The 14,228-nt window shown below is 31.6% G+C and overlaps 2 protein-coding genes across 3 annotated transcripts; one reads left to right on the top strand and one right to left on the bottom strand.

Annotated features, from left to right (window-relative positions):
• The first annotated feature begins 5,408 nt into the window (after positions 1-5,408).
• Positions 5,409-10,487, top strand: LOC117907023 (uncharacterized protein C57A10.07). Of its 2 annotated transcripts, none has more exons than XM_034820348.1 (4): positions 5,409-5,546; positions 5,800-6,457; positions 9,254-9,378; positions 9,938-10,487. In XM_034820348.1, exons 2-4 carry the CDS (start codon positions 5,866-5,868, stop codon positions 10,256-10,258), a joined length of 1,038 nt encoding a protein of 345 aa, XP_034676239.1. In that variant the 5' UTR covers positions 5,409-5,546; positions 5,800-5,865; the 3' UTR covers positions 10,259-10,487. The 2 variants fall into 2 exon arrangements, with proteins under 2 accessions (XP_034676239.1, XP_034676238.1); XM_034820347.1 differs by having other exon boundaries at positions 5,694-6,457.
• Positions 10,488-10,711: 224 nt separating this feature from the next.
• Positions 10,712-11,852, bottom strand: LOC117907024 (pathogen-related protein-like). The gene is made up of 3 exons (XM_034820350.1): positions 11,530-11,852; positions 11,109-11,410; positions 10,712-11,037 (listed from the first exon to the last, which is right to left on the bottom strand). The coding sequence occupies exons 1-3, from the start codon at positions 11,798-11,800 to the stop codon at positions 10,897-10,899; spliced, it is 714 nt and encodes a 237-aa protein (XP_034676241.1). The 5' UTR covers positions 11,801-11,852; the 3' UTR covers positions 10,712-10,896.
• Positions 11,853-14,228: the final 2,376 nt, after the last annotated feature.

The following is a 14,228-nucleotide window of genomic DNA, read 5'->3' as shown; positions in this document are numbered from 1 at the left end:
TATTAAGTATTAAAAAGTAAAAAAAACTCATATGTTATTTTTTCTATTTAGAAAAAACTACATATTTTGGCTTTTTCTATTTAGTAAAAAGTTTATAATAAGTCATGAAAAAGTAAAAAAACAAACAACCTAAATTTTGAAAACAAATTGTTTTAAGTAAAAAGCCAAAAAACAAACACCACCTTACTGTTTGTCCAACCTAGAAGTCATAGGTATGTCTAAAGAGGTTTGACTTGTGACAAATTAGGCTACATTGAGGTATTAAGATGATTAGTTTTGTTTTGAACTTAAAAGTTTTAAAATTGACATTTGAATCATGGTAGGACTGTTCAAGTGGCCTAGAAGACTCAAACACTTAAGATATCTCAAGCAAATCGTACCGTTCAAGCGCTCAAGGCGCTCAAGAGGTTGATAAGTTGGCTTGAGCAATCATGCAGATTCTGTCAATATTTTTCACAAAAATATGGTTTAGAACTCTTCCAAAACCGAAACTCTTCGGGCTTTTGTCTATAAATACCTCCCTATTAACCCCTTGAGGGTTAGAGATCATTAAGAGATTTTGGAAATTGGTTAGATATATCATACTATTCTCTATAGAGGGTTTCTTAGAGAGAAAACCTAAAGTGCCACACCATTCTTGATCTCTCATTCAAGAATTCGATATTTGAATATTGGTTTGAAAACTTTCATCATTTTAGCGAGATTGAAGTTATCCACTAAAGCAATCGGAGGTTGTTGCATCGCAGACGTGAATCAAGTTGTAGGTACTAAAGAGTAAGTCTTTAAGGTAAAGCGGCTAAATAAATCTATGTAACTTGATTTCGTTTAGTAGATTTAGATTAGTGGGTCTTAGATCTCGTGGTTTTTTTTTTTATCTCCACAGTTAGTGTGAGAGTTTTTCACGTAAAAAATCTTGTGTCTTATAGTTTATATCTTTTATATTTAATATTCGGTTTGAATTGCCTATATTTGATAGAATTGACTATTCGTAACATCTCGCAGGGTATCCTTAAAAAGTAAAAATCATATTTTTATATACATAAAGATTTTAGGTATAACCCTTTTAGTTATTTAGGGGATCCCTAATATCTATTGGGGTAAAATAATTGAGTATAACATATAAATCTTTATTAAAAACTTTTAAATCACTCATTCACCCCTCGTTTGAGTGTTCCCTATTGGGCTTTTAGTTTTCTAATAAATATAAATAAATTTTAATTAAAAAATTATATCTATTTTAAAAATAATGTTCATAATTTTAAATTTTTAAAAATGTATCCATTTTTAATTATAAAATTTGTTTTTTTTTTTAACCCTTTTCACTACCCATCCTTTATCCTTTTTCCTTTTTTTTTTCTTCTCAGCACTTTTCTTTCTCTTCTTAGTTCCCTATCACCATAGCTTCTCCATCTTTTTTTTTTCTCACATTTTTTTTTCCTAATACTTCTCATATCTCCTTCTATCTTCACATCACCTCCATTTTCCCAATCCTTCTCCTATATTATTCTCTTTCTTATATATTTTCTCATCTAAATATTGTTCATAGTCATACCCATTTTTGCTGCACGAAGTTTAGATTGCAACACCACCATCCTCCTCCTCTATGACCACTACTATCACAAATTTATTCTTTTTAGTTGGAAATGGAAAAAGACATCTCTTGAGGGTTTGAGGTTAAATGGATTTAAGGTTTGGTTGGATTTGTTGTATGATGCATTTCTTGAGGGTTTGAAGGTTTGAGGGTTTGTTGTCCCTATGTTATTTTTTTTTATGTTCATATTTATATTGTTAACAGTATAAAAAACAAGGAAAACAACTTTATATTGTTCTTCAAAAACATGAATTTGAGAACACTAAGAACAACTTAAAAAACTTGGAGAATGATCACCAAACATGCTTTTTGTTTTCAAAAACAAAAAACAGTTTTTAAAAATACTTTCCAAATAAGCTCTAAAACTTTTTTTCCCCCTCTATTTTTCTTCTTGTATTTTCAAGAACTCAATATGACATGAGAAAAAAAGAAAAAGAAAAATGACACCTCAATTTTAATTCATCGATATAAATAAATTTTTTTATCATTATATGACTCCCAAATATGGTAACCTTAATGCAAACCTTAATAATATTTATAGAGCATTTATCAGGAAAAAAAAACCAAATAATCTAAAGATGTGGAAAATCTTAAATCAAGTTGTCCAAGATGAATAAAAGTATTATTTAATTATTGTTGATATCACATGATTAACACTTTATGACCCTATATCCAAGTGCTCCAAATTCGTTGTGATGTTGAAGATCATGATTTGTTGGATGAGCATCGGAGCTCCATGACCAAATCAATATACGAAAATGGATATTTCAACTAATTTTTAAAAACTCGCTTGACTCTGATTTTTAAATTTCATCATTCAAAATTTGTAACTCCATATATATAGACATATTGTAGTTTTAGCAATGTTCTTTGTTTAGACATTCAAATAAGTTATGAAGGAGGCATAACTAGAATACCATTACAAGGAAGATACTAATTGTACAAAGGGTGTATAAGGCTTCTAATAAGTTTTGTACAATTTGTAAATAACTTGAGCTTGACATTAGAATGATTATCGATTTTATTTTATTTTTTTGCTTACCAAACTATGCCATTAAGACCTTCCCTATTAAATTAAAATATAGGAAATAAAATTAAAATTAATCATATTTGAATTATTTATTAAGTAAATTGAAGTAAACTAAATGAAATATATATTTTTTTACTATTGTGCCCTTATAAACATAATTTCACTGTTATCAATAGAGATTAAAAAATTATATTTAAATGGAATTAAAAATAAAGAAAATTATTTTTGTAACATTTGTATTTTTTAAAAATCATTAATTTAAATTATGGAATTAGTTAAATTTTTTTTTTTGTAATTATAGTTTGAAGATTTCATGATTTTTATCTTATTATTTTTATAAAAAAATGCTTTAATATGAAAATATTTATTTTAATGGTTTTAAATATTTAAATCTTTATTTTAAAATATTTAGGATTAGTGTGGGGGCAATTAGGTAATTTTGAAATTGAGAAATTTTGAATATCTTGAATACTTTAATTCTTCCCATTATCCTATTTACACTCGTAAAATTATTGTAAGGGTTATAAATTTGTCTTAATAATATTGTCTTCTTGATTAAATATTGTATAAAAATTTGTTTTATTTTATATCTATATTCTATCAATTACCCTATTTACACTCGTAAAATTATTGGAAGGGTGGTAAATTTGTCTTAAAAATATTGTCTTCTTGATTAAATATTATATAAAAATCAACTTAATTATATATATATTGTTAGCCAAGAGTTCTCCTAATCGTGTTTTGATGATAACAAATCATAATTAAGTTTCTAATTATTTTGAATTAAAAGAATTTTAGGTTTAATTTGAAAATTCAAAAGAATATCTGAGAAATTTATCAAAAGACCCAATGAATGCAAGATTAAGACATATAAAAGACATTTTAATCTTAGAAAATATAGTAAGATGAATGCATGAATGCACTTATGATTTTCATATATTTTCATGCATTTTTAAAAACTCGGTTTATGCATTAAAGTTAAATTTCCATTAAAACCCGAGTTTTCTTATACAAACCTTAAGCAAATCGTTTTAAGTTTAACTTATTAATGCTCCTAAAGACATTGCCTAAGTGTTAGAAGTGAAATGAACAGAGAAAATAGGCTTTCAAGCTAAAGTAGGTGAACCGATCAAGGGATTGATCAACTGGCTTAATTGGTTAGGGTACTGGTTGATCGGTTAAGCCTTCTTAGTCGAGAACCGACAGTAAAAAATATTCTCTCTCTTTCAGTAGCTATGCATTCTCAATAGATGGATAAGTCTCCCCAATTAATGGGTAGGTATTCCCAATCGAGGCTTAATGGTCACTTATCATGCATTTATTGCCCAACGGCTACTCAATTGGTTGACCCCCATTCTCGACCAATCGATGCTACGTTTTGACAATTTTGGCTCTCGTGACTATAAACCTATAAATTGAAAGCTCCACTTCATTTATGAGCATGAGAACACTTGCATTCAATTGTTTAACTACTTGTTTTTCTCTTAAAATCTCTCATTCTCTCCTTGGTGCATTAAATCCTCACTTGCATACTCTTTAGTGCACTCTTGTCATTCTTCTTAGCATTTTGGTTATATTTGAGTCTTTATTGAACTAAGTTGAGAGTTTCCTCCATTGTTTTTAAGTGAGATTGTGTAAATAGAAAGTTTCAAGTTGGTGAATACTTGAATGATTGTGTAAGACCCCATTGGAGTTAGAATCCAAGTGTAAAGATGTTGGAAGTTTGGTTGAAGTTTCAAGGATAGTGAAACCCTCGCTCAATTAGGAGTTTGAGGAGAGTAGATGTAGGGAAAGGGTGCTAAACCACCATAAAATATGTGTTTGCTTCCTCTAACTCTATTTCTTTATATTTGTATTTCTTTTGCTTGAATTTATTGTGTTTGACTTTTTTTTTTTTTTAAAAAAACCCAATTCAACCCCTCTTAGGTGTTTTCCTAATTAAGATTAATCTCATTTTCTCATATATATATATATATATATATATATATATACACACACACACACATGTGAGTGTTTATATTATTTTTATAATAATATGAGAAATAATAAACACCATATGTCTAATTTGTAAGTTAGAACAAACAAAAAATAATAATACTTTAAGAGGTGTTTAAAAATTGTTTAATATATATGAGAAATAAATTAAGTTTGAAATAAAGAATAATATTTATTATATATTATGAAAAATTTCAAGGTATTTAAAAAATATTTTCTAAAGTTCTTAAAAATATTTATTATATATTATACAAGTTTCTTTTTTTAAAAAAAGAATAATATTTGTGAAGTGTTTAAAAAATATTTAATTCAAAAATGCATTTGGTAATAATCATTTTTAACCATTTATATCAAATATTCAATTTATTGAAGAAAAACGATTGAAAAATCATTTAACTTGGTCTCATTAATAAATAAGTGAGAAAATGTGAGGTAAATAAAGAGAGAGACTGAAAAAGAGAACGAGAGTGAGGATATGTTAGTTTTTTTATTTAATAATAAATATATTTTATAAATTTTTGAAAAGTAATATATTTCACCTCAATTTCTACTTTATGATTAGGTTTTTAATTTAAAAATTGGGGATCGGGGCAATTATAAAGCCCAAGAAACCTGGGAACACAATTCTCCTCTTTCGTTGTCTTTCCGTAACCCATCAACTTTGGCCTGGGTCTTTGGTTTCTATTTCATTAATAAATTGTTACCACTCTCAATTCATGAGCACAGACAAATTCGTCCTTTTTGTATTGGACAAAAGTACCCCATGGCCATGCCCACAAATTACCAAAATTGTGGGGGTGAAAGAAAGGGTGTTTGAAGAAATCAGGGGTATGTATAAAAGCTGTGTCAACCACTCGGATCAGTTGGTCTTCCCCTCTAAACACGGGAAGCGTCGTCGGGAATGTGGATCTTTTCTCTCACAAATCTCTGGTGAGTGCTCTCTTTGATTTCATGATCCATCTCATTTATTTATTTGCTTTTTTGTCTTGATTTTCTGTGAATTGATTAGTTTTTTTTTTTTTTTTTAATTATTATTATTATTATTTTTCTCATTTTGGTTCTTTTGAAAATAACTAGCACTTTATGGCACAAAAATGTCTCTCCGATTCGCTAAATTCCCTCCTAGCGGTGCTTGATTTTTCCATTTGAAGAGGGATTTGATGACCCCATTGATTATCTGTAGGAATTTTCGCCTGGGCATGTTTGATTTCACCGACTTTCCCAACCTATAAGCTGGATTTAATCTATCATGAATATTCACTCCTACGGGTCTGGAAGTCCCAAGTCCTTCCACGCTTACCCAAGAGGCGACTTTGATTTAGAATCAGGATCCACCAAGAAAGCCAGAAAGCCGAAAAGCTCTCCATTTCAGCCCATCAAAATGCTTAAATCCCTTGGAACACGAATTCACTACTATTACAAGCTTCACCCACTTGTTGTCTTCTTTATTTCTCTGTCATTTGGGCTCACAGTTCTCATAATTCTATCTGTATATGAAAGCCAATTTCGAGCCATGAGTAATTACCAAAAATTGAGTATGGGTTACAATGATTATCCGTTTACCAAGCTTCAGAACCTTGTAATGGTTGCTGGGCATTCGGTGTTTACAAGTAGTAGTTGTGGGAAAGTTGACAAGGAGGATTCCTGGTTTTTGGAGTCTTATCAGAAGCATCCTGGTCAAGCTGCAACCTTTTTGGCCCACATAAAGGAGGGGGTTGAAATTGCAGCAAAAGATGATGGAGCTTTGCTTTTGTTTAGTGGTGGAGAGACTCGGAAAGATGCTGGTCCTCGGAGTGAGGCACAGAGTTACTGGGCTGTGGCTGAATCGGAAGGATGGTTTGGTCAGTTCCTGTCTCTCTCCTTTTCCTCCTTGTTTTGGTAACTTATTTTGAATGTGGATGGTTCATAAACTTAAAAAAAAAATCCTTTTTGATTCTTTAGAGATTGGAAGCTAGGGAGTAACAGGGTAGAAATATTTACTGATTCCTGAGTCTGTGTTGGATCTCGAATAGAATGAGGAATGAAGGGAAAGGAAAGGATAATGCTGAAAATACCTTGAGAAAGGAATCCAAAGTACTTTTGGCCTCCCTTTTCATTCCCCATTCTTTTCCATATCCAAAAGCTGGTCTATTTTTAACTGATGACTGTTCTTTTAAATGATGTTTTTTTAATTGTTTTGCAACATATGACTTTCTCCGATCTTTGTGCCAATCCATCTTTTTCTCTTTTGAGGAGTGGTTTTATGATGATGAGTCAGAAAACAGTTGTACTGAAATGTGGTGCACCATTGCTGAACAGTTAAGCCAAATTCCTTGCAAATGCTATAAGCTCTTTAGAGATCTTGAATAGAAGTCATCCAAATTCTTGTTGACTAGGTAATTTATATTTGTTTGTCTTATCCAAATTGTTGTTAGAATATAAACTGTTTATACTCAACGATGGAAAATTCTCACTTGGGTGAATAATTGGGCATTGCCAGCTATCTTTTAAGGCTAAACAATGGCACCAAGGCAAATGCTAAGTTAGGTGCTCTTGTCGGTGTTGTATGTGAACATATTTTTTCATGGCTAAACAGTAGCACCTAGGCAAATACTAAGCTGCCTCTAAATGTTGTGCTTGATCAGGAGAGTAATAACAAACCAATGAATTACAGGTATTGAGGATCTCCTTGAAAAATGACTTAAAGAATATGCTAGGAATGAGTTCATATTTGGTATGATAGTAAAAAGGAGAAAGAATGAAACAAGGCTTCTCAACCAAGTATCTACTAAAGAATAATATTGAGGTAGGCACTCCATCAGTGCTATATGTGCAAACCTGAGATCATTTACAATAAGCCACCACTAAATGTTGCCAGTGGCCAGCCAGTTAGGATAATACGGTAAACTAAAAAACAGGCATTTAGCATTTGTTTAAAACAAGACTAAAATTTTTGTGACTGATGAGTTGCGCTCAGTAGAGTAGGCAAAAAAAAAAAAAAAAAAAAATTTAAAAAGCTTCTAACTAATCCTCAACCAAAGAGTAACTACTGTTAACATGACTAATTCAATGTTCATTTTGGGGACTTCTGTTACAATCATGGATGTGCTGGCTACTGGCATGACATATCTGCTCTTTGATTTAATTTATCATGATTAATTAAGATTATTAGGAATCTAGAGTAAGTGCTAAAATTCCTTGTGTGCTTCCTAGCTGATCCCTTTGAATTCCCTGTTCAAAATAGCAATCTGATTATTCATAAAAAAGAATGGTTGCAATCTTCCTACCATAGGTGTTGTATTTCATTTGAATTAGATTTTAGATTAATGGATATTGATTGACTACCTCCACCATATTGTTGGTAGAAAATCCCTTTTTTTTTTTGGAGAACAGTCTAAACTTTTTTTTAATCATTTCTGTTTGATTTTAAAAACTACTGTTTATTTATTTATTTATGTATATAATATTCTATCTGCCTTGCTAGTAAGAGAACTTTTATTGGATCTACTTTTTCTACTACAACTTCCTCTTCAATATTTTCATTGCAAATACCATACTTCATAGATTTGTAGACCTAATAACTGATTTAGTTATAGTACTTAAAAAATGTAGCATGTGCCACATTGGCTTGTCTAGCATTGGTGTCTAGCTCCAGGATATCAGCTAGGCTCATCTAGGCATTTACTCAAATCCATGTATGAGTTTTATAGCAAATAACAAAATTAGTTTGAAATGATCTCCTGAAGCCCTTATCAGTTTTAGTGTTTACATATTGGCTTGATTCAGGGCGATGCAATCCTAATTTAAACGATGTGCAATAATTTGGATACACTAGATGCCCCTAGAGAATCTGTAATGTCGAAGTGGAAAGATCTTGTAAGCATGTCATCATCAACGGACCTTCTTGTAAGCTTGAACGCATTACATGGCAGTCATAAGCCTCAAAAGTGTAATTGGTTCAACTAGACATGTTTTAGTTACTAAAATTTTAACTCTAAATCAGACCATGCATTTTTTTGTGATTGTTTAAGGTAATCATGTTGAAAACTTAAAGGCAGTTATTTCTATTGGGATTTGGTTTGGTTTCTTTCATCAAAATTGCTGAACCTCCTGTAGTCAGAGTCTGGACTAGGCGTTCTCTTTCTTGCTTTTATCTGTTTAATTATTTAGTGATTGTACTAGAGTTGGAGCTGGTTTCTGATTGTTATTCAAATTGGGTTAACTGCTAATGAAATTTTTGACTGCTTTGCTAATACTTGAAATTCCTATCTCTAGGATTCTCGATAATGAATAGTGTATATGATATGCCTGTCAAATATCAGAACCATATCAGGAAGATGCCTAAAGCATGTTCTGTTATTTCTATGAGCTGAGGCTTTTTATGGTGTGATAAAGATTGCTTGCATGCTGATATTCTTTCTGTTAATCGAAACAGCCAAAATTTTCATTTCTGCAATTATACTAGATAAGTTTCCTCGCTGCAATAGTTCTTTATAGTCACTTGTCAAGAGCTCTCTGTTTCTGTATGTGTTTGTTTTCATCCTTAGTCCTATTTCCCCTTTTCTCAGTTGTATGTTAAAATTCAATTCCCACATGAGAGCTAAGTCATTTTATTTCTTCTGATTGTTTTACCTTTCACATTGTAATTATGGTTATAGGCAAGCAAGAAGCTGTCAGATGGAAGGCACTAACAGAAGAGCATGCAAGAGACAGCTTCGAGAATCTTCTCTTTAGTGTGTGTCGGTTCCGGGAGCTTACTGGCTCATACCCTCACAATATAACTGTAAGCCCATTTTCTTAGAGATGTTCTGCTGGCTTGATTTGTCAAATATTTGATATAGAATAGAAGTATACAAAGGAAATAAGGATTGTATTTTCATAATATTATCTTCTTTCTTTAGATTTAAAACTAGTGATTCAAAAATAACAAAGTGCCCAATTGTCTGTAAGAAGCTAAAGAACTACTAGCCAACTGAGGCCTTCAACTTGTTTGGACCCAGAGAACCAGTTACCATAGGCTGTCTAAACATTTTTTTGAATTACTTGTACTTTGAAAGATTCTCCAACTCCCTTTTTTTCAATATTGTGACTAGTAATTCTTAAAATTCATTTGTGGATCTTATACATTGTGTGGAAAATTGGAACTAAGCTATGGTTTTGCAATCGAAGTGCAAAATTACTGTCTTTCCTCTGAGATACCTTAATCCAATTCATTCCATATAACGATTTATTTTTATTACAGCCATCTTTTTCCTTTGTTCCCTTTTCCATGTTGATTTTCATTCTCTACCAGATCTCAATTTGTTTGCTAAATATGTATTTTCCATTAATTTGAAAATTAGGTTGTAAGTTACGATTTCAAGGAGGAGAGATTTGCATATCTACATCGTTCTGCAATTGGGTTCCCAGAGTCGAGGTTCTTCTACTCAGGCACCCCAGCTTCATCAACTTCAAAAGAAGCGGCTATGAAGGGTGAAGCTTTAGTAATGGCTCAATTCCATGACGATCCCTATGGGTGTTCCAGTTCACTTCGTCGTAAAAAACTGGGCCGTGATCCTTTTCACCGGACGATACCATATCCTAATGGATGCCCTGAAATTGAAGGACTGTTCAAATACTGTGGGGCAGCTCCATATCCAGGATCCCTTCCTTGGGCTTCATAAAGTAACCTTAATATTTAACCTTTTTTGACCTGTTACAGTGTAAAACCTCCTAAACCACCACCAAATAGATACTTGATATGACAATAACAGTAAGCTTGTTTTTCTAGTAATTTTTGTATTCAGTTTTTAGGAATATGGAAATACAAGATTCGTTTGGCTGTTTGCATAGAAAATGTGATAGAATCACACCATTAGATGACAAGTCAAGATTTATGGAGCTTTTTCTATATTCTGGGAAATGTCTCATGATGTTAGGCATGCATTTTGTTTGAAACCCCTGCCCTTATGGGTTGGCTTTCTTGTTGCCCCCATCACCATCACACCAGATCCTCTGCTCAACTGACTACTAACATAGCATATTGTAATTCTGCCTAACAGACTGTAATCCAGGTTTCATGGATGTAATGTGTATGTTAAACATCTTCCTGTTCCAGTAATTGGTTCATTTTGGAATTGAAGATCATGATATTTTTTTCACTTTATTTACTTCAAACGCTGTTAAAACATGTTGATAATCATGAGAGAATACTTAGCACAATAGAACATAGATATACTTGCGGATGAAACTGTGGGCACTGGGCACACTGCATAAGACTTCATCCATACAAGTATACAACAGAATATTGGTTGTTACTTATCTACCCAGTGCTCCTCATGACAGGGCAGTTTGAGGGAGTGGCATCCATGGAACCATCAGAGACAGCCTTCAGAAGGCCTCCAAGCAGTTCTCCACGGTCGTAAAAGAACTCCACCTTCACAATTTTTGAATGCTCATCTTGCTGTTTCAAGACATAAGAGAATTAGCTCCATAACAAAGGAGAGGAGTAAGAAGAGTAGGTTGAAGGAGCACCTCAAAAATGGCCATCCCAAAGACTTCTATCCGTTCTCCAGTGGGTGCATGCCCTTTAAAAGGACCCTCCATATAACCCCAGTGCCTGAACTTGTATAGGATCACTGGTGGTCCAGAGTAAACCTGCAGAATCTCCAGTGCAAAACCACGAGGAAACGCTGTTGTGAAAGCCAGGTGAGACGAAATCGCTGTTTCACCATCTGGATTATAAGCACGGAACTTCTCTGGCAAGGAGGTTTGCAGCAGTGGATTATAGCCTCCTCCAAGCTTTCTCTTCTCTTCCAGCGATATCGGCTTCCTTCCTGTGAAGCATGATCCAATTCCAAAGAATTCTGAATACTTTGATGGATTTCAAGTTAACAAAACTATTAAGAGAAATCAAAGACAACAAAAAGAGAGAAGAAAGAAGTTTTCCCATCACCATTGAGGCTGAAAGTATACTTGTTTGGATCAACTGACTTAAAGTCTTCCATCTTCACTTTATGGAACATCTCCATCTCCCAAGTCTTCACCATGTTCTGCACCTGCTCCTCTAGTGACCCAGGAGGCCATATCTTAGTTCTGCCTTCTTCAAAGAGCTTGTTTACAACGTCATAATTGGGAGGAGCCCCATATCTCCATTCAGTGTTTTCCTCTCCTTCTCCATACAAGTAAGACCTGTACTTATCTCCCTGGGCAGCTGAAGCACCCATCTTCTGAAAGTATCGTCTGCTGCTCAACCTTAATTATTGTGGCACACTATCTTATTATTATACAACTAAAACCAAACGAGAAAGAATAGTCTTTGCAGTATGCCGCCACCAGTCATCAATCTGGACGGTGTCCAGGAGAAGACCAAAAACACTAGGATACTAACGATTGCTAGTGATTGAATATTATTCAATTAGGATCATGGGGAGCTTTGACCCAAAATACTACATTTTAAAAAAAAAATCCATAAAGTACCCCCATTCTAAAATAATGTCCAATCTAATGTGTCTGCGCCACGTAGATTGCCACGTCATAAAACCGTAATTGGTAATTATGGTTTTATTTTTTAAAAATAGTTAAAACCGTAGTCACCAACCACGGTTTTAACTTTAAGTTTAAAAAACAGTCAAAGCCGTAGTCACCAACTACGGCTTTAACTTTCCTTTACCTTTTCCCCCTTTTCCAATTAGTTTTATTCATTTAAACTAATTGGTTTTAGGTTTAAATTTAAACTAATTATATTTATAACTAATTAGTTACAACAACACTATATTGATATAGAAAAAATAATATATTAAAAAAAATTTACAATCTAAACCTCCAATCAAAATAATTTTTAAAAAATTGAACATTCACGTGATTTAAAATTTGAATTTAAAAAATTGGTTTTAGGTTTAAATTTAAAGTTATGATCACCAACTACTATTTTGACTATTTTTTTAAAAAAAAAAATCAAAAATCATGATTACCAATTACTGTTTTGTGATGTGAATACCCACATGAATAAGACACACATCACATTAAAAATTATTTTGACAATAAAATTATTTTATGAATAAAATTATTTTATGAATTTTCTGTTTTAAAGAAATCATTTTTGCCCAAAACTCCCATTAGTACCCAATAAAAAACATTTTTCTTATTATCAATGAATTTACAAAAATATTTCAAAAGCATTTTCATCTATTTACTAAAACAATTAAACTAAATAGTGAATTGATTGGATAAACAAAAGTATTTTCTTTCTACAATTCTATATTTTAAGAAGTGGAAAAACAAATTCTTTTAGGTTGACATTTTAAGTTTAACATTTTAAGCCTTTCCATTCCATTTTGATCCCATTTTGAAAGGAGAAAAATGGAAAAAAAAAAAAAAAATTGTTGTATTTAAGTAATTTTCCAATTATTTACCCACTTGAAGTCATATTATATTTTGAACAAGTGCATAATTGTCTTTAATTTTTGCACAAGGTTACAAAATAATATATTTATAACTAATTGTATTTATATTGAATGTAGTGTCAAATATTTTCATAAAATTATCAAAATATATTTTTATATCAAATTAAAGACATCAATTATTTAATTTTATATATTATTATTCTTTAAATAATAAGATCAATTAAAGTTAAATATTTTTATTACACCACTTATATATTTTTAATCAATATAAAATCAATATAATATAATATTTTATTTAAAAAAATTAAAGTTAAATGTATATATAAATATATATTTATATATAAAATTAAAATTAAAGCCGTAGTCACCAACTATGGTTTTAACTTTAAGTTAAAACTATGGTTGGTGACTACGGTTTTGATTATTTTTAAAAAATAAAACCGTAGTTACCAACTACAGTTTTATGACGTGGTAATTTATATGGCACAGATACATTAGATTGGACATTATTTTAGAAATGAGGTACTTTAACGTAATATTTTGAGTCAACGCTCCGATTATGGGTTCCATGCACTGAATCAGCCTTACCGGTTTTCAAATCAAATCAAGCTAGCTTAAAGAATTTGTTTTTGGGATCTGAACATGGCCAGGGGAGCCTGTCCGCCACAATTTTTTTTGGCATTATCCTAGACTTCGTTGCCCATGAATAATCCACGAAATTTCGTTGTCATCACCAAGCTAATGGATGTGTTTGGTGGCCAAGAATCATTGACCAAGTCCACTTTTTTTTTTTTTTCTCCTCTAAAGAAAAATGGTATATGAAACTTGTGGTAACATTCATGGTGCAGAAATTATAAATGGCTAGAATGAATGTAAAGACTGTAGGTATGACTTTTCTTTTGTCCCCCTTTTCGGCAATGATATTGAAAACACCCCTCCTAGTCATAAATCAGGCTTTTTTTAAAAAAAAAAAAAATGAAATACCATAATTTTAAAAAACATTTTTTAGAACACTATATTTTAAAAAATATTTTCAAATCTATGAGATCTTATACTAACAAAGCCCCACATAGATTTTAATGCATTTTACTAAAATTATGATTCGAAGATATGATCTTAATGAATTTTACAAAACTCATAACTTAAAATACGATTTTAGTGTATTTTATAAAAATCATATTTTCAAAGACATGATTAATAATAATAATAATGATACAAGACTTTTATTGAATGTTGATAATAATTTAAT

This window comes from Vitis riparia, chromosome 18 (genome assembly GCF_004353265.1).
Source record: "Vitis riparia cultivar Riparia Gloire de Montpellier isolate 1030 chromosome 18, EGFV_Vit.rip_1.0, whole genome shotgun sequence".
NCBI lineage: Eukaryota > Viridiplantae > Streptophyta > Magnoliopsida > Vitales > Vitaceae > Vitis > Vitis riparia.
The sequence above is the reverse complement of the archived record's forward strand: the minus strand, read 5'-3'. Positions and strand labels throughout refer to the sequence as shown.